The 21,155-nt window shown below is 36.3% G+C and overlaps 1 protein-coding gene across 1 annotated transcript in view; it reads right to left on the bottom strand.

Moving 5' to 3' along the window:
• Window positions 1-286: 286 nt before the first annotated feature.
• The window catches only part of PTPRQ (protein tyrosine phosphatase receptor type Q), a gene marked incomplete at its 3' end in the record, with an annotated part of 130,178 nt that continues 109,309 nt past the window's right edge, over window positions 287-21,155 (bottom strand). The window contains exons 54-63 of the mRNA XM_080361602.1: window positions 18,898-18,924; window positions 18,151-18,232; window positions 12,982-13,072; window positions 11,507-11,583; window positions 8,906-9,040; window positions 8,668-8,793; window positions 6,314-6,462; window positions 4,397-4,532; window positions 611-734; window positions 287-324 (exon numbers count right to left, since the gene is read on the bottom strand). Of these exons, the coding sequence (XP_080217728.1) occupies window positions 287-324; window positions 611-734; window positions 4,397-4,532; window positions 6,314-6,462; window positions 8,668-8,793; window positions 8,906-9,040; window positions 11,507-11,583; window positions 12,982-13,072; window positions 18,151-18,232; window positions 18,898-18,924 (985 nt within the window). The remainder of the gene's footprint in view (window positions 325-610; window positions 735-4,396; window positions 4,533-6,313; window positions 6,463-8,667; window positions 8,794-8,905; window positions 9,041-11,506; window positions 11,584-12,981; window positions 13,073-18,150; window positions 18,233-18,897; window positions 18,925-21,155) is intronic.

The raw sequence follows: 21,155 nt of genomic DNA on the forward strand, positions 1-21,155 counted from the left end.
GAAATATGTTCAAACACCCCTTCTATTTAAATATATACTGAATACAGTATTTGTAGATTGCCAGAAGTGCAGTCTGTGCAAAAGTACTCCAAATCATTATTTCTTGGTGATTTGAGTAAAATACTTCAACATATTTATGAAGGCACATTGATAGAAGAAAAGCTGTTTCAATTGTCTGTGTTTGCTTTAATCATCAAAATAGGGGAATTCACTTTGGCCCGTGTGCTTAGAAAAATAGGACTTTGACTTTCAAAGTCTCATTAGCCTTAATATTTAGTCTTGGTATTTACATCGTCGTTTCTTCCCATTCAAGCTCCACATCACCTACAAAAGAAACAGATACATTACATTAACCTGCCTTGTAAAAAAAATGTAACTAGGGGCAGACAACTGTTTTGGCTGAATTTTAAAGATCTTGCAGGGAAAGAAGTGGAAAGCTTGAGAAATGACTATTACCATGAGCGAGACTAATGGGCAACAAAATGCTAGAAAATTACACTTCTGAAGCAAGAAAATTCGTGTCACAGTATTTGTTTATACTTCTTAGTCTGGACAAGTCAATGTACCTGCTATGAAAAAATAATATTTGAGACAATCTGCCTCTCCTTACCTTCCATGGCATCCAGAGAGTCCATCTTTTGCAGTGCTGAATAATTCACAAAACATATGGGTTGACTACTTCCCTTGCTTGCCAGCAGATCCAATACACATTGATGCAAAAATATATATTGTGCCTGTAAGATGTGAATTTAAAGATACTTGATTAGAAGAAAAGTGTAACTCTAATACTATATATATATATATATATATGTATATATAACATTTAGATGTTCTCAAAGTAACTGCAGTTTAACTAAACAATCTCAGTACTTTGATGATATCATATATGCCTGATCTGGTTTCATTCATTATGAGGCATAATGCATTAAAATTTGTCAAAACACGTTAATTCTTTAGCCCAGTAAGATATATGGAATTAGACTAATCCTAACTGAGACTAATATTTTGTTCCACAATTTTCTGTAAAGGTTTCTTCTACAAAAAGTTTTTTGATTACTTTTGCCACTAGATTCTGACTGAAGAAACTGAACCACGTGAATGTAATATTTAGATAAGAAAATTTTCCTCTTTCTAGCATACAGAAAACCAGCAGGGTGCACTCAAATGCAAAAGTTCAAGTAAATCTACATGTTCTATGAGCATGCACCATTGCTAAGAGTAAAAAAACCACAGTATTTTTAGTGATCCTCTTGGACCATTATTTTTAGTGATCCTCTTGGACTGCAGCATCATTTTTAACAGATTATAGTGCAAAGAGTGGGCAACTAAAGTTAATCTGACACTTCCAAGGACGTAAAATAACTCTGGGTAATGATTGCTGAATAGAGGGGGGAAAAAAAAAAGGTAACGTAAGGATAATGTAAGAATGAAATAAAATAATGAAAACAGATAGAAAATAAATGTATTATGGATATCTTCACATAGGAGAAGTCCTGTGTATGTAGATGCAAAAAATGAGCCAGATCACAGATTCTTTTGGGTTGGAAGGGACGTCTTGAGATCACCTAGTGCAACTCCCACTGTTCAAGCTGGATCAGCTAAAGCACATTGCCTAATACCCTGTCCAGATGGGTTTTGAACTTCTCCACAGATGGAGATGACCAAACTAACTTGAACGTTTTAGACTTTTGAATGGGTAAATATGTTAGTGTACTTTTTTCTGCTCAATAATTGCTATTGTGTTTTAGACCTGCCATCAGTTTTCAATTCAAGTGTCCCCGATTCATAAGAGCTATTTGTTTACATGGATATGGTTTAGGGTCACAGCTCCAGAGCCATGAATAATTAAAACAGGCTTTCACAGGCCCCTGAAGTACACAGTATCATTACACTTTTCCATAGCTCATTTACTGAAGCAATAGCATTACTTCAAACTAGCCTTTGTACTTGCCTTGGCAAGGTGATAAACTTTAACAGATCCACTGGACAAATATGGATTTCTAGAATGAAGGTCTTAAGTTTCAGTGGAGTTTGGTTATTCTAATTCAGAAAGCAGACTCTGAAAGCTCCATAATCTCTTGCATTCATACAGCTACTTGTCGGCAATGAAAATTTTTCTGGTTTTGCCAGGAGAAAATAAAGCAGGATACCTGGGGAATGTATGTGTGACCAATTATTTTCTCAGTTACAGTTAATGACATTCTTAATTATTTGAAAGTTTTCTACAGTTGGTAGTGGGTGACAGAATAAAAAAGTTCACTAAAGTTTAGGTTGTATGCTTGTAGTTCAAGGGCAGGTCTTGATAACATACAGGCCAGCAGGCAGAGTACCAGGATATTGAAATTATATTTACATTACAGAAGTAAACAGTGTCTGGGCACATTGCCAGCCGGTGCAACTTGATCATCCAAGCTAATTCAAATTAATTGGATAGTCCCTCACATATTTTTGATCCATGTGAACCAGCACTATCTCTAATGCCCAGGTGTGTTTCAGGAGTTACTACTGACTATGGGTCGTTACCTTTAGAAAGCCTGGATGTGACTATGCAGAGATGTTTAATTGCACAGATGTGGGCCATTCTGTGCCCATTGACTACAGTAACAGAGTGTAACAGAGAGTGCCCCTGTTGGCAAAATGGGAACTATTTTGAAGCTACAATCAAGCAAAAAACAGGTCTAAGAACAACTAGTTTTAATTTATTTTACTCATAGATCTTACAGACAGTTTGACTGAGGGATCTCTAAATTGAGTTCTGGGAAGGAATTGCTCCTCTGTTCGTATCTTCTATGCTGATCACATAAAATCTGAATTATAGACTACTAAACAGTTTTATAACAGAACTGTCAGACTAGTTTGACTACTGAATCTGCCATAAAACTTTACGAGATTTGGTTCTCTTTGGGCAAGTTTTAGTGCTGATCTCATTTTGTACTTTTGCAAATGTGAGCTAGGAATAGCCTGGTTAGAGAATACTCTGTCTCAGGATTTTGCAGTTAGCATATAGATCAATACTTGATCTGCTTGGAATCAGAACTACAAGACCATCATCTTGTATTGCACTTTGGCACATTGTTTTCCAGTCTCTGCCAAAATATGCAAACGAAGAGGTACACAAAAATAATAAAAACGTACATTGAACTTATCAAATGTCTTACTATTTTAAGATTTTATTTTGGACTTTGCCTGATTTTCAGATTATTCCGTTTCTAGTCAAAAGTTTGAAACAGCAACCAACAAAAGTATTCCCAGAATACATGATCACAGGAAAGCCCTGGCAATTGTTTAGCTGCATCAAGACTTCAAAAGGAAAAATTGAAATAAATTGGTAGTTGGACAGTACCTTACAAGAAACAGCATGACACATTATCACCAGAAGGTCTCACAAAATCTTCTGAAGTGCAGTTGCTAAAGAGAGGTTAACCTCTCTCTGTACATTTACACACTTTTCTTATATTCTGACATGATATAGAAGCACAGAATTGCATTCCCAAAGGAACAAGTCTCCTTGCATTAAAGTCAGTTGAAATCCATCTGTCATATGGAAGTTCATCCTGAAACTGCTCACCCACACTGAGAAACTGGTAAGTCCTCCTGTAGACTCGAAGGGTTGAGGCAGCAGCCTAGGGTTAGATCTGGCCTGCAGGAGACTTATGGCCAGAATCCTTTTGCAAAAGGGCTGGATTTCCATTCCACTGGATGTTAAGGATCAGCTTTAAATTCTGCTATTACTCCTTTACAAATACCCAGATCTCCAGGTACAGCAGAGGGCTTCCTTACTAACAGGTCATCACTAACTTGTATCCATACTCACTAAGTCTGCCAGAAATGCACTTTTTTAGACTCATAGACCACCATTGCCTTTATTTTGCAAACTCCAAAGTCTGTGCTTAATTCTGTCCATATGCGTTATTTTATTTGAAACAATTTAAAAAGAATCAAGGAATCATTAATGAGGTCCAAGGTACATGAATATTTAAATGTTTGGAGGACTGTGCTACATATATGTATGCAAAAAAATACGCATAGTATAGCAGTAAATAAAGTCAAATTATGTAGTGCATGAGCAAATCCGTTTTTTATTTAACAACTGTTCTTCATGCAAAACTCGAACTTTCTCAAAATCTGAGAAATTATGATTTAGGTTCTAAAAACTAAATTTCTCAGCAGTCTTTTCGGCACTTGTCAAGACTTTGCTGGCCAAATATACTTAAATAGATAAAAAGAATATATTTACTTGATGCTTGAAACTCAAATCAAAGCAGGATTTGGTAGACAATATATTAGCTGCCTGATTGTTATGAGCTTTCTTGTCTTATTTTGTAGAAGATCAGATGATCAGATTACTAATTTTTAAAAACGAGGAAAACAGAATGGATAACTATATAAATCTTACCAGATTCTGTACCATGCACATTCTTTCACTTCTTAATTCAGCTACAAGTCCATAGATATCCACAAAATCATGGTCATTTATATGTTGGGTTAAATGGTCAAGTGCAATATAAACACCTGTTCTTCCAACACCAGCACTGCAAACATAATACACAGGATAAAACAAAGTTTTGCTTTGTTTTGTTTTTAGTATAAAATATTGTCTTAGAATGTTCTAGTTAAATGAAGTTTATTGTGAAAAGAAAACTTTGGAAAAAAAAATAATCTTTTCCAGTATTTTCTTGTTTGTGTGTGTGAACATCTCTTGAGTCATGTTCTGATTCTGATTTTACAAAGGGTTGCATCGGACAAATGAGATATAATTAAAGCAAGCCTGTAAAAGGGAAAAAAAATGCTTCTACAGCTTTTCCGTGAATTTTCTAGAGCTCACTAATTCAAAGAAAATAAATCACAAGATTTTGTGAAATTACACACACCTGGATTCTGTGATGCTTTTGATGTATGTGACAAAACAACAAAGGATCTAGCAAAACATTTAGATCAAAATACTTTTAAATAGAGGAGGTGTGTGCAAGATGCTGGTAGCTACTGCTGCTTTATTTCAAGGTTTGAAAACAAATAGAATTTTCTCAAAATAACTGTCAGGCTTCTCTACAGTTAGTGTAATAAATGCAGAGTATATCACTGCAGATATTCAGGAAAAGTGTAGCAAAATTCTCTTGAACCTGCAAGATCTAATGGGTAGAAAGTAATGAATGAGCTTTCTGGATGTGGGAGCACATACTGCCACTTTATAATGCTGGGAATTTGAACACAGGTGGAGTATATGGCCCGTGCTGACCCCTTAAGGTATCTGTGTTGGGGAAAGGGAATGGTATTCATTGCAAAGGGGCCCCGGCATATGTAAGTGTCCTTAAAACATGAAAAGCTTGTAGTTCTCTCCTGTAACAATCACTCTGGCCCTTGCAGTAGAGGAAAATGTCAAACTGTCGATAACGATGTCAAATAAAACAAGGCTGTATTACCCATTGTGGGTGGCACTTGTAGGACACTGAGGACAAATAAAAAGAGCTCCCATGCATGATAACTGAACGGTTAGGGAAGAGATAAGTGGCACCAAACCCAGCTTTTTCCTTCCATGTATTTCCAAACTCACACCGAGTGAGAAGGAGGCAAAGAATCAATTGTAGAGCTTTGAATCCAGATCACTATTTTGGAGTGCACCCACTCATTTGGTGGGAACACTGAGCTGCTTATAAAATGCAGACACACTCACCACCTTCCTGAAGACTTAGCCTTCCCCACACACTTAATCTTTGAAATTGCTATTTAAGAGTGTTCAGTATGAAATCAATGGGAACTATGACAGCTGAACACCTCTAACCACCAGTCCATTTTTTTGAGAATCTAAATATAGATTTTAGCTGTTTACAGGCATCCAAACTTGAAATCTGGCATGTACAAACCCTTATTCCTGTTTGTCGTTATCTGTGGCTCCCAAATAGTTTCTTCTTCTTGTTATGTGACATGTACATTTTAAATACAATTTTTAATGTATTTCTTAAAAAAAATCTATAATTACAGTAGAAGTAATTAAAACAAACATGTCAGTTGCTATTTGTCTTCTTACAATAAAGAGGAAAATTGAGATAAATCCAGCAGTACCTTATGGTAATTGTTGAAGTAACTATTTCACTGACATCACCTCAATGGCATTTCCACGAAGGGAAGAACAGACACACTTTGGCATTTTACCTCCTAGAAAGGACTAAGGGGCATGGCTAGAAAAACCCTCACTACTGTCCATACTAGAACCATACCTGTGCACTCAGTTTTCATTGTTCTTGCGACTTCTTCAAGCATTAATACACACTTGAAATTCTAAGATACTAAAGGATGATTTGGTGAATACACTTACCTGCAGTGAACCACCATCGGTGTATTATCATGTGCTCGACTTGCACGGATAAGTTTTACAAAATGAATAATTGGTGCAGTAGTTTCAGGGACGCCATGTTCCGGCCAAGAAGTAAAGTTACACTGCCGCACCATCATGCAGTCCCCATGCTGAAAAATACAAAGTAAGACCATTTTTAAAGAAGAAAGGTGACAGGAAATCAAGGAAGATACATATAACCTTCTCAGCAATTTCATGTAAGAAAGAAAGTCAGAATAGCTTAATAATTGTGGTATGTATCAAGACATAATTTGTCAGGCACAGGTCTTCTGGCAGGTTTTCTAAGAGATGGCATCAAGTCCACCCTTCAGGAAGTATTAATTACTTCAGCAGTCACTCTCCATTTGACTTCAGTCACTGTATCAATGTGATTTGTAGATACAGGTTGAAGTTTCTATTGCTCATTTAGAAGTCTAGTGAACTGGGATGACAAATTTATTCAGGGAAAATCAGACATTCTAGGATTGATCTAATGTCATAAAGGGAAGCACACATACGTTGTTAAATACAGATCTATTTTTTAAGTGTTTGATGTCCTCTCAATCACAGCAGCAGCAATAGTAACTCAAAAGCTGGTTATTATCTGATACCTACATTAATTATGAAGGACATAAGAATAAAAGCACTGTGTAATGACAACGGCCTGTCTAGACCACCAGTATCTTGTGTCCAACAGTATTCAAGGAAAAATCTTAGGGAAAATCACAAAACATGACAACAAGGTGTTTATAGGTCCACAGAATATTCTTTCCATTCTTAATAGTTTGTGACTTGTGAACTGCCTCGGATAGAGATGGTATCTCAAAATTTAATAGCACTTGTCAGAATTTTCTTCTACTAATTTGTCTAGGTTTTATGAAGTCCTGTAAATTTTTAGCATTCACAATATCTTGCAGCAAGGAGTATTGCAGTTTAATCAACTGTTGTATAATGAACCAGTTCCTTTTTAAAAAAATTATTTTGAACCAACCTCTTGATCTTTTCATGCTGTAAGAACCACTGAACAACTGTGAATGATTATGTGTAGTAATTACTTTGTGTCCGTATTTTTTAAATTGGCCAACATAAAACCGAAAGAGAAGTGACTTAGCAAGCAATATGGCAATAATTGTGAATAATATGCCTCATATATGCTTTTTACCTTCACTGGAAGATCATCAACAATTCATCCATTTGTGAATGGAAGATGAAGTACAATCTTGAAGTCAGCAATATGGCACATTTAATGACATGCTTATAAAGGGCACAGCTTCTTGTTCAGGGTAGTTCAGCTGGAGTAAATGGATCACTTAGTCAACTCAGGTTATGTTTTGTTTTCTTTTCAGCCTCGCCTTGGTTAACACAGGTGAATTTGCATTTTGCTGGCATGCATTTTTACTCTAAATAGTCCCTTTACCAGTCTTGTTTATGTCTTATTTAAGCTGAAAAAAAAAGTTAATCCTCTCTCACTCACTTTAAAATGTTCAGTTGTCCTGTACTATGTGCACAGCATATCCTTATGGGGTGACCACTGAGACAATCCCTGATTTGCTATGTTCCTTTTGTCATGTGCACATGCCGCAGGATGGTAATGTACGTATTTGGACGACCGTGCTCAGCTCCCAGGATCTGGCAGGACTACATGCAGTGCGGGTCAGTGTTGGGAGTGCAAGACAGGGCTGACTTAATCTTGGGTCATTACACCCAGATTGCTTTCTGAGCCCACCTACTGGCCTGACTTAACGCTGTTGGGCACTAATTTTTCCAAAGAGTGGAAATTATAGTTGCGGATCAGGAGAAAGACGAACATCTATGCTGTACCCCTACCCCCTTTCCCAGCACAAAGAGTGGGAGTAATACTGATGATTCTCATTTATATTGGGTGAATCTCCTGGGGGTGGAGGCCAAAATGACCGGTGGTACAATGAAAAACAGCTGCGCTGCACCAGAGAATCTTGCCCTTTAATCTGAGAGGGATACATTCAAAGGGATTTGTCTGATCCCAGAATGGTTAGGATTACTCCTTTCTAGAAGAGACAACTGAGGTGTCCAAATAGAAACCTCACCTCCCACCAGACCAGAGGTTCAGTAACCTTGATAGGCCCTTCGTAGCAGGTCAGCCACACAGCTCTTTGTGACAGAAACTGGAGAAAATTCTCAGGAAAAACAAAACAAAAAAACAAGGCAGGAATGAAAAGGCAAGAAAACCAGGTGCTGCAACGCATTTGCATTAAGAGTAAAATAACAACACTGATAATTGGTTGGGATGGAACACATCTGATATTCTTTGAGGTGTTGGATGGGTTTTATTAACTCAGCTCCCAGTTCTGGCTTACCCTTTCGATTTTTAGATCTCTGATGGTCCAGTCTATTTGAGTATCTTCCATCAATTTAGTAATCACTATATCCCCAAACACAGTAACTGGTTTATTATCTTCTGGCCAGTACTGATGACATCTTATCTGCAGGAAGATGATTACAAATTAACAGTGATCATATTTCAGTTTTGACAGAAACTACATACAGAATTTCCAATTATATCAAAAGCTGTTAATTGGTACACTGGTAACTTACTCGTCCTTTTTCAAAACATTGTGTAAGCATCACAAGTGTTTTTGCTCTTGTCTCCCACACCATTCTCCAGAAATCGCCCACTGTTCCTGGTAATGGTCCCTGAGTGGCAATAAACTCATTTGGACATAAATAACCCTAAGAAAAAGAAAATATTTAATATATAATTGCTGGCAAGGACAAAAAGAGTTTGCATGTGACTCATAGCTGGGCCTGTAGCTATCATGCCTAAGGCTAGAACCTTCTCAAACATACTAAATGAGTTGGCAAGGGCCTGGCCAATCATTGTATGGCAGATGGCCTTGGAAACCTCAGGAAGCAATGGCATTTTTCCACCATGCAGATCAGTTATGAACCAATGTTGTCATAAAGTCTGGGAAATTACATCCTAATAGGAACGTATTTAGCAGAGAAATTACAGGGACATCGGGTCAGTAATTCCCATTTAAAAATACTCGAGCTTACACATTAGCCATACTGCAGATTCAGCCAGAGGAGACCAAGAATTGTGTCAGACAGAGGCCAGCAAACTAGAACTAAATAGTGCTAAGGAGCAGTGGAGCCAGGGAACCCACTAGAGAGCTGAGAGATAATGCAATCTACACACCCCGTTGATGACATTGTCCTCCAGTGATCCTCAGGAGTCTACTGTTGTAACTTAGGGATGGACCTCATTCAAACAAATGATCTCTGATAAAAGGTCATTGAGAAACCTACTGTAGGGGTTGACTTTTATTTTAATGTTGGCTTCCACTGTTTCGTTCATTTATAAATTGATGTAAAACTTTTGGAGAAGGAAGTTTGTTGAAAAAAAATCTGTGTAAATGTTGCCAGTGCACAGGTTTTCATGGATCTGTTTTCTTAAAGAAACTAAGTGTACCCTGCAGAACTCTGTCCTACAGAAGGTGTAAAATAACAATAGCAATAATAGCAATAAATTTATGCTGTAAAGCTAGAAGTCTATAATATCACAGAGTTCAGCTTATTGCTCAAAACAACTGTCACACTGGTTTATAGCACCACCGAAGCTCCTTGTTGGAATTATAACCCTATAATTCACAGCTGCCTGTTACTTATTCCATCTATAATATACAGAACAGGTGGCAGTGAGAAACTATGTTAATCCTCCCTAGTTTAAGAGTGAAGTGAGAAACTGTAATTCAGAGATGTAAAGCTTACAGTACAGTTACTGACTTTTTCTTGTTTAACCAATGAAAATAAAAGTAGCATCCAGGTTCCCACTTGTTAGAACTATATACAAGATCTCTTTTTACCTCTTTTTATATGTATGCATATGTATATACACCTAGATAAATAAGTAGGTAAACACACACATATTGTATATTTACACATTTATATATTTACACACCTACAAACATGGAAAGTGAGATCATATAGAGGGAAAAGCTTTAGCCCTGAGAAATGGTGACATTACAGTTGTTTATTCACTGATGAACGGTGACCTAAAGAGAGATGCCGGTATGCAGTACAGACATGCAAGATCTCAGCAGGGAGCACTCTCTGCAGCTGGTTTTTGCTGCAGCTCTTTGGAAGCTGCTGCTGGTGTTCCCTTCCTAAACCCTGACATGCCAGTGACAGGGAGGGTAAAGACCCAGTCATGCTCCGAGGTGTCTGGTCTTCTCAGCGGTTCTGTGTATAGTCCCAGCCTCAGGTAACCACGTAGTATGGCTCTTCTTATCTGCTACCTGTCAGAATCAGGACATTCCATATAAAGTGAATAAACAGCTTTTGCTAACGAGAAAGAAAGATGCTGTTAAGACCTCCATTCTCAACTCTGTCACTTGTTCCCTGTCAATGTCTCTTTTAGTTACTTGGAAATAACTATTTCTACTTGCCATGGTGTCATCTGTTTAGACTACAGTCAGCATGTCTTGCATTGTGTTTAAATAGTGCTTGAACTCACCTGAGACCACCAGTCACTTCTACAACATACTAAATGCATAATTATAAGTGATACTTTCAGCTTCAATGGGAAGAAATTATACAGGCAAGACTAGAGACAGAAAAATATAGAGAAAGAATTTACTGAGAACACAGTTAGAAAACAGAAGGTCTAGGAAGAAAGCTGAGGTGTAGAAGTATAATACTTGTTTCTTCTTCAAGAAGCCTATTTTCCTCCATCTTGACTTTCACTACATAATAAGGGGCATACCAATCCCACTCACCAAAATTATTAGCCATTTCTGTGAAATTTCCAGTTCAGTTATCTTTACATTGTCCTGTTTGTATATAATTACTTCAACTTCTGAACCAAAAGACATAATAATACTTGTCTCTAAACAATTGACCTCATTGGGAGTTTCACTATTGTCTTTAATGATAATGGTATGAAAGAACTTATAGAAAGTAATTTGCAGGACAAAGTTTTGATTACTACTGAAAATCATTGCTTAGCAATGAAAATAGGATAATTTACATTTTTCACTAGTCACGTTCAATGCCACAGAAGTTACTTGAACCACCCCATGGCAACAGTAGCCATAGTGAATGAAAGGAAAATTAGAATACTGTACTTGTGAGATATTTTACGACTCTTCTACCAGAAAACAAATACAGTAAAAATGTGAGAGACTTTCTACTTACAGACACATAGCTGGCATTAATGTAGTCAGATCCAGGAACAGCAGCATCAGGCATCAGTTTTACTCTGTTGTTATTATCTGTTAAGGAAATAAAGTCTAGTTAACTAAAAGATCTGTTCAAAAACCATAGACACATGTGACAAGTGTTCCTGGAGTGCTAAGAAATCAAAAATAATGTTGTTGTTAATCTAACAATAGTTGACATAGTGAAACACTAATTTAACCAATTTCCATTACTGTTTGGTCACCCTTTAATGTACCAGACGTATTTTAATATATTTTTATTGAAATGGTGAATATGTCAAACCCTCAAATTTGATGTGTACATGGGACATCCTCTGCCTAAAGGTATCCAGTGTACTTTAAATCGTGCTGTTCTAGCACCGTCGTCCTCCATGTGAATCAGACAGCAGGGTCAGGGGTCTGACAGTCTCTCTTGTGTACTTGCTGTCCAGGTCACAGCTTTGAGCCATATCCTGACACTTTTACATACTTTTACATCTTTTACATATGGTAAGCTCATTATTACAGAAGAAAAAAAAAAAGATTGAGCGTTTCCGATTTGAGCCTATGGTGTGTATGCAGAAATGACAAAAACCAGGAAAGCTCTCATATGTGAATCAGTAAATGTTGAAACCAAACATTCAAAATTTTGATGTTTGGTCCTCAACTTAGCAAAAAAAATTAGCATACGAAGATAAAGATTTATGAAATTCCTCTGTTTATATTTAATTGTGAGTTACGAATATAACTTTTTTAGTGACTGTAACTTAGACTACATCTTGAACAAGGCAGTAGATAACAGAAACAGCTGCTCTGAAAAGTTAATAGCACAGAATGTAGCATTATTAACCAAGGAATTCCATGCTCCCCATCTCACATCACAGCTAATGCCTAAAATAATAATGACATTTCTTGTCTTATTAACTGAAAAATGAAGCAGTGTTGAGTACAGAGAGACAGACTCCTGTCTCCTGTGATAAAATCTAGCCTTGGCTTATAAGTTATCATACAGTCACTCTGATCTTCTATGGAACCTTTGCAGCACATGTACACATATCCACAAGAAAGCATACCCAGGCTCCTGAAGTAGCCGAATGCACAAACATGTGGATTTTATATGTTTTTTAGAAAAATTAAGTCTCACTAAAGGGAAAAAAAAAACAAACCCGAGGAAAAATGTTAAAGAGTTTGTTACATGGCTTGAATTACAAAGCTAAGAAACTTGTGAGGCTACAGTTTCTTGCACCTGCATGTTAAAGCTTGTGAGAGTAAGTTGAAAGCTACTTGCAAATAAAACTGTCTTTAAAAAAACACAATGAAAAGACAGATTACTTGACAGAAAATTATTTCATAATGTGAACATGATTGTTCTGCCATTTCAAAGACAGATCAAATAAAAATACACTTGCATTCCAAATATATGCTGCACTATTGAAGGTAGAGAGTAAAACAGATGTCAGTAAACACACATACATGGCTTTATGTTTGGGAAACGGTTCTTAGACCTGTTCCAAGGCAGATCAGCATCAGTTGAAGCAAGGTCTTCAAGAAATTTGGGAAGTTCCTGTAGAGAAATAAATGTTTGTTGGCAAACCTTTGCATTTCACCTTCAGTGAATATACAACAATGACACAATCACTCCAGTAAGAGGAAGAATTTTTTAGTTCTCCAACAGCGTGCATTTCTAAGAACAGCTGGACGCACTACAGAGCATTCCACCTCACTGTCAACCCCAGTTATACCAGCAATGTTAGATGCAGCGCTGCAGACAATGCTGTCAAGTTGAACAATTAAAGCTTACATGAACTTTCACCTTTACAAGTCTGGATAAAGTCAGCCCCTCACCTTTGGTAGTTCTTTTCTGTCTCTTCATGAAGTCACATGCTCAGTTAGTGTGCCCTACTGACTCAGCCTTACTCTTGGATAATGCCTTTTCCTGACTCCTGTAGCTTGGGAGAGTTCTTGTCACAGCATGAGAACTGATGAGAATTTAATTAAGTTGAGACAACTGGCAATTAGCTATTGTTCACGGGACTGTGTGTGAAAGGGGTGGGAAGAGTTATTTTGGGTCATACCACAGTTTCATAACTGGTCATTACCTCTCCTGCTGGAGGACAGAAATGGATAGATTATTTGTATTAAGGAATAAACTTGATGGGGTGTTTGTGTACAGAAACAGGTATAATTTCCAAAGCTGAATGGAAGAGTGGAGACAACTTCATAACTTGTTAATGGAGAAAACATATAAAAGTGCTGATCTCCTAGCAGTGATAAGAGAATAGAAAAGTCTTAGAAAAGCCAGAATTTAGCCAGGATTTCTAAGTTATCAACTACCTAAATCGTAACAGATTTTCCCTTTGTTTGACAAACGTTATTGCAACTCTGTTTCAACATCTGGCTAAGATGAAATGAAGAGATCTACCTATTGCTTTGAATGAGTACAATACAAAATTTTGCCGCTTGTGCAGAGGAATCTCTTCAAATTTTTCTTTTAATATTAAGAGTTACTCTCTACATGGGCTACTTCGAAAATCGGGGCAGATAGCCATACTATCAGATTCAATGTTAATTACTTTCAAGTGCTCTTTTGCACAGGTATTTGAGACAGCTTGCCTTCTAGAAATAAAATGTAATGGGCAATTATTACCGAATAAATAAATAAATGAGAGAGGTAATGAAAAATGCAAAAAGCGGGAGTGTGTTTTGTTTCAGTGTTTTTCTTTCACTGTGAATTCAAATATTTTGCCAGCCTTATTTGATGGGTTTGGACATTAAGAATAATTTAACATGAGCATTAGTGAAATGGCATCATTTAAAAACTTGTGTAATAAACCAAGTCAATAATTCATCTAATCTGATATCCTATTTTGTACGACATATAAAGTCTGATGTATAGAAGAGATCTCAAAACCCTTGAACTGTATTATATGCAATGTTATCCCATGAAAACTTTATTTCTTTCACCCTCTGACAAAAATTCTATGGCGTGAAGCAAGAGGACTTCACTTCTATAATTATATCCTCAATAATTTAACTGCAGGTGCTTCTGAACAGGAAGGGAAAAAAATTGTTTCATGATAACAGCAAAGGACTTACCGACAAGGGACCTGACTTCTTGTCCTAGCTCTCACACATATTTCCTTGGAGAAAGAATTAAGGGAAAAATTGCAGAAAACAACTAGATGCTCATCTCCCTTTGAAAACTAACAAGGCACTTGATGCCATCCATGCCCTTTGAAATCTCACTAAATATCTATGTTTCCTAGGGATGATTATACCCCTTCTAAAAAGAAAGTTTCTGACTTAAAATCACCTTATAAAGCACGTGTGACTTTACATTTATATCTGTATGCTAAAAATCTAAAGAATAAGTTTAACAGACATGAAGCAAATAGAAAACTAAATGAAAGACTGTAACGTACTGTAGAAAAATATCTTTAAAGGCACTCTTTACTTTAAAATCTTGTCTTTCAACCAACCTCTGCCACAGTCAATGCACATTTCTTCTACCTATTCAGTTGCCTCTTTATTTTGTCTCAATAATCCCTTAGAGAAGTAAAGCCCCAATCCTAAAACTGAACCTAGAGAAGGATCCCTGTTCTCAGACTTCTGTGAATTCCTGTCAGGTTTGATAAGAACAGTAAAACACAGCTAAGGGTGGGGATGTTAAAATTTCTCTCCTTCGGAAAGCTGAAACTCTCCCACAAACATTCTGTCATTGAATTATCCATGAAGGAAGAACATAAACGAAATGCCTGTGGCATTTTGCAGATAGTATGGGCCACGGGATCCCATTTCATGTGCACGTCATGTGAACTTCAACTTGCCTCATTTGCCTCACTCCTCTGAGTCTTATCTTGCCAGTTAACTACTATTGAAGTAGCAATGTTGTACAGTAATTTGTAGTAGAGAGGAAATAGAAAAGTAGATTCTGTTGTTTTTGTAATGATGCTTCCACATCTGAACAAGCGCTCAGAAGCCTCATACCAATTCTCTAAATCAGTATGAATTTCAGTCTAAATGATTATTTTCAGAACTTGGGAAAACTATTTGGATTCCCAGATTCAATAACAATTAATCACAGAAACCATATTCCTCTGCAGACTCTTTGAAAGAATTAATTTGCACTTTGTTTACTGTAGGACTTTTGTGGTACTATGGTGACATTTGAAGGTATTTCACTTCTTAATTCATGAACAGAACTTACCGTAAAACACTTACAGAGCTATTTCTGTTTCAGTAATTTGCCAGTTACTAGCAAAACTTGATTTCCTAAAGGTATTGAGAGATACATGAATCATCTGGAAAGCTGGAAGTTTGAAAATCAGCTAGATGGAGGACACTCTCAGTTACTGTGGCTCCCTATGGTTTCTTTAAGCTTGTCTTTTCGGATAAGACATGGATCCAGATCCATTCTGAGGTCCACATTCTCTTTTAATGTCTACACACAGACCGTGTTTACATGTGGACTGGAGATACCCAGGCACAGCAGCTTGGTCAGTCCAGTAACTTAGATGAGACCAGAAATGTCCCTGGATTTCAAGACTAAGTGAAATGCAAAGAGCCACATTTATGCTAGCAAAACTCCAAACAAGGTTTGTTGTCTACAAACTGCCTATTGTAAATGATCCCTAGACTATTTTACCTATGAAAAGGTATCTCAGAATTGTCCAGGAAGGCTGCTAGCTGAAACAGTAAAAATTCAAGATAGAGACTATACTAACAGTTTACTAGTGCAAATGATCGTGTTCTCATGTCTAATTCCTTGTACACTTGAATTTACTAGTATGGAAGTGGTCAGAGAGCCCAGGTAAGCTCAGCACCATGTTTTTAGTTATGTGCTTGAGATATAATGGTCCATGGGTTCACATCTTGAGCTCATTTTGCCTACACATATTGTAGGAGCCTTGAATCACTTATGTGAAATAAAGCATGAGTGTGGATGGAAACAATGAACATCACAAGATCTGCTTTTTTGTTGTGTGCATTGCCTGTTTCTGTACATTGTCATTTCTGATGTCATTTCAAGCACATTGTCAATCCTACTATTCATCTGGTAAGACTGGCACTACAGATACTATAGATATAGCCTCAATCGTGGGACTGGACCTACCCTGCAATTCTGCCTGCTCTTAGACATGTCACCTGGGAAGACAACACTACATTCTGGAACATGGAAGCTGAAGCTCAGAGAGAAAAAAAAATGGAAGCCCAAAGGACATATAAACCTGTTGATTTTAAGTTGACCATATAATTTAGTTGAATGAGGCCTTGGTCTCAATATTTCTGTAAATTTGAAATGGATTGCCATGACTATTATTTAAATTTTAAGGCTTTTACAATTCTGTAAAGCTTTGCTAATGTGGGTCACACCTAAAGAAAGTAATACTAGAAAATTTCCAGTGATGAACGTTATTAATATGTGAAAATGTTATTGCTAGCAAAACTTTTCATCTGTTCAGTCATGCGTAATATAACTATAATCACTCTTGTTCAAGTAAAATAACACTTCTACTCTTGGAAAAAAAGTTATCCTTACTTCATTTCTCAGAGAATTTTATGGTGCTTTTTATTATTAAATCCAGACCAATTTTAACTAAGGAGCATAACAAAAAGCTGTAGGAAATACCATTAATCTTTTCACACTTTTGTTGGTTTTCCCTCAGAGACTGAAATATTATAATCTAGCAGAAGAAAAGCCAATTGTTGAGTCTTCAGTTTTGTTAATCCAACTGATAAGCAATTCATGGTAAATCTATAAATCCAGGATAGTAAAGTCACTGGAGACTGACAAATTATTTTTGTGAGGGCAAATGACTGTATGTATTTAAAATGATGGTAAAGATTCTGAAATAACAAGAAGAGAAGCTATTGTTGAGAGAAAAAAAAAATTATGATAGCCATAAAAGTGTTACTTAATGAAAATAGTGAAAACTTGGAGATTTAAGTTTGAAAGCATACATGCATTGTATGATATGTAATACATATTTTGAAAACTATTCTCTTTTCAGGAAGAAGGACAGGCTTGCTGAGTTCATCTACTCACATAAGGAGGTGGAGGCTATTTACATGGAGGCTTTTCTCAGGAGCGTGACAAGTATGGCCTATTATTTGTAAAGGAGCAAAAAACAAAGCACCATGCACAAACTTTTTACTTTCTGCTCTAAAACCTATGAAAGAAAAACATTTCTAAGTTGCATGGCAGTGTAACTGGGGGCTGAAAATTTCACAGAATAAATGTCAGCTGTGTTTCTGAGGTCATCATCACTCAGGAAAATGAACTTATTTAAAGCAGTTGAATACACTTCTCCATATGCTAGAAAACTATTTCTAAATAAACTGTTCTCAGGTAAACTACATATGCATTTCTACATATGTAAAAGCCTAAATATGATGGTGTTCATGCAAAGATCAACATCTAAAGAAAATTATCTTTTACTGACACTTTGGTAGATAATTGCAGCGTAGACTTCAGAATCCAAATCAGTGTAACATTACTTTCTAAACAATCAAACTGGTAATTGGGTATTGATTATCAAGGCCAGAGTCCTTCATGGCCTTGCCTGCTTAAAATGGACGTGAAATGTGACACGTGAAACGACTGAAGGTCTTGCGATGTTGTGACAACTGCTAGCAACATACCGAAAATTCTTCCTGAAACTTTAGGTTGTTGTTTGTGCAAAGCTCTTCAACATGTTGTAGGAAGGATTTCTTGCTTATTGGCCTGAAAGTAATGACAGAAGAATTAGAAACCTATAGGGAATTTCTTTGTCATTCTTTTTATTCTTATTTAACTGCAGTTTACTAATAATGTTTTCCAGTTCAACAGAAACTGACACTTATAGACACAAAATTATAAATTGCATACAGCATGCTTATTTGGTTTGTTTTCAGTCACTTAAAATAGAAGCATTTTCTCTCCCTGTTCATACCCGTCACCAAATTTTTAATATTGCTAATGTTAACAACACTGTTGGATAGGATCGTTTTTATAGGTAACAACATTGCAAAGTGAGGTTTTGACATTAATGTAAGTTTGTAAAGTTATCATTACATTCTAAAGTACATAATACTTCTTTGTGACACAGAAAACATTTTATACATTGCAAGGTTTCAGACATATAAAATATTGCAGTGACCTCATTCTCATAATGACATGGTTTTTAAACCCCAAGGAGTTTAAATATCCCTATATTACTTCCCAAGCTAAAACACAGACATGCAGACTTCACCCCAGAGAGAGAGAAAGCATTTCTCCAGTTACCATGCAATTAGTCATGCTTTTATGATTTATACGCAGCCTGGAGTTTTTTCTAATAAACACAGAGGAGGGAACCACACATTGAGACTCACCGATGACCACAATATAAAAATCTTTAATCAACTTACTTGATGGATTTTCTATAACTAAGTAACCTGCAACAGAGATTTTTGTTAAATGTAGCAAGCTGAGAGTTAACCAATATTGTGCATGTTAATAGGTTTTGGATGAAATACTCAAGTAACTGAAGAACCAGATTTATTTCTCTCATGGATGCAAATACTACTATATGTCAGATAACTTGGGTGGTTGTGTTGCTTAGTTTTTATCTCAGGTATTGGCAGATATAGATATGGTAGTTACAATTTCTATCATTCTCTTCAGATCATTTCACAGTGCTCTGGGCTCATATTGCCCTGGGAAATCCATACTTCCAGCACACCACTTCACATACATTGACAGGCTTCATTTTACACTATGTCCTCAATGCCGTTCTTCTAAGGACTGTTTCAGAGCACCAGGATAGGATTCATCTGACTGGACACGGACACCTATTTCTGAGTTAGTCACTCTAGATTCCTTTTGTAATCATTGAAGAGAAATAGGAGTTATTTCATATCATTCTAAGCAGATATCTAAAATAAGTCACAGATGAATCATGCTATTGGTGTGCCTCTACAGAAGCAAAACAGCTATGGCTGTATTTTTAAGAGTTTAAAAGTGAGTGCTTGTTTTCATGCTCATTTTCACATGTCCACTGCTCTTTCTGGTGCATGGTGATTTTAAAAACTGGGGTACATGTTAAATCTTTAACTTGATCCCACAGCAGGTGAAATGAAGATGATACATGAGCATCTACACTCAGGGGACTTTCAGATAGCCTTGGAACTTGGTCATCATCATCACCTCTGGCCCATTTTAAGAACATCTCAGCCTTACGGATTTAGAAGCTAGGCTTTGGGCATTAAGACTCACAAAGCTTGTCTAAAAGACTAAGCCAAAAAATTTGAAGTAATACAGTTTAAAAGATAATTTGCTTCTTCAAAAAATCTCTAAGTATGCCTTTTAAATGTCTGTCTCTCCAAAAGTCATACATTCTTATGTACAAATATTACAAAAATTATTCTATAGCACAAACACATATGTCTATTTTTAGTGGAATAATTTATTAGAAAAGCCAACAATTTGCTTTAAAAATACTTTGTTTTGTGAAATTATTCTTAAATATTTAAATTTTAAATTAGATAATAAAATGAGATTAATATAATTGTTGAATCATTTATTATTAACCATCAGAGAAGCTAATTTCAAAGCTACTAAAGATTCCTTTGTGGTACATGCTTTATTAAGACGGTTCTCTTCAAACAAAGCAATCTGGCTGTGAAAGCCTTGTGTCAGTCTCACTGGAGTAAAAAGGAGCATAAGAATTCACAGAAAAAGGCTTAAACTTGAAGTGGATGCTAGGACAACTGAAGGAGAGCTTTAGGATGAAAAAGAAGACAATAGGATGACAGAGCAAGCAACTATATTCAGACTTTTTTAGAAATCCAGCTATTGCTTACTGTATCACTTACATTGTTTGCATTACATGGCAGATGAAACTACCTTCTAGTAATATGAACAACATCATAGAGCTAAAGTTTCCTGAAAAAAAAGGTATTCATAATAGCTGTGCCAATGTAGTACATGCAAATATATTTGTCTTTGAGCAGAAAATAAACTTTTTTTTTTTTTTAAGGCCTTTTTTTGGGACAAAAATATAAACAGGCTGCAAAGAAATTGCACTTGTTTTTCTTTTGAATTCATCTATCTTCACCATAGAAAAACAAAGTCATCTCCCAATTGACATCTCCATTATTATATGAATACTGTTGACTTTTCTCCTCTCAAATTGATATCAATTAGGGGCTTACTGCTCCTAATTTGCAGTAAGCAAATGCAGTTTTGTCATTAGGGGATAAAAGTTACCCCTACACTGTACGTGAGCAACCTGGGTATGTCATTCATTGCTTCATTGCTGGAGGTACATGGATCCAACGACAAAGAACATGAGACAAGTAGCACCATTAACGCCAACATACTCAGCAATAATTCTTTTTTGTTACTTTCACTCAAAGCAAGGAAAGAAAGCACTGAAATAGCTCAGGGAATGAAAGAAACAGTGTTACATAAGTTGCTTTCTAGTTAATTTTTAGTATTAATAACGGGTGTTATTTTTTAAAGGTATAATCATATATTATCTTCCACAAGCAGTAAGCATTTTTAAAGAAGGCACCTGCAGATTGACAATTTAATCTATCTGAGGGCAATTAAATGAAGAATTTGATTTTTAGAAGTAAGAAGCTCTCACACTTCTTTGGCAGTTTGGAGAGTAAGATGATTTAAT

The sequence above is a fragment of the Nesoenas mayeri genome (genome assembly GCF_963082525.1).
Source record: "Nesoenas mayeri genome assembly, chromosome: 1".
In the NCBI taxonomy this organism is placed as follows: domain Eukaryota; kingdom Metazoa; phylum Chordata; class Aves; order Columbiformes; family Columbidae; genus Nesoenas; species Nesoenas mayeri.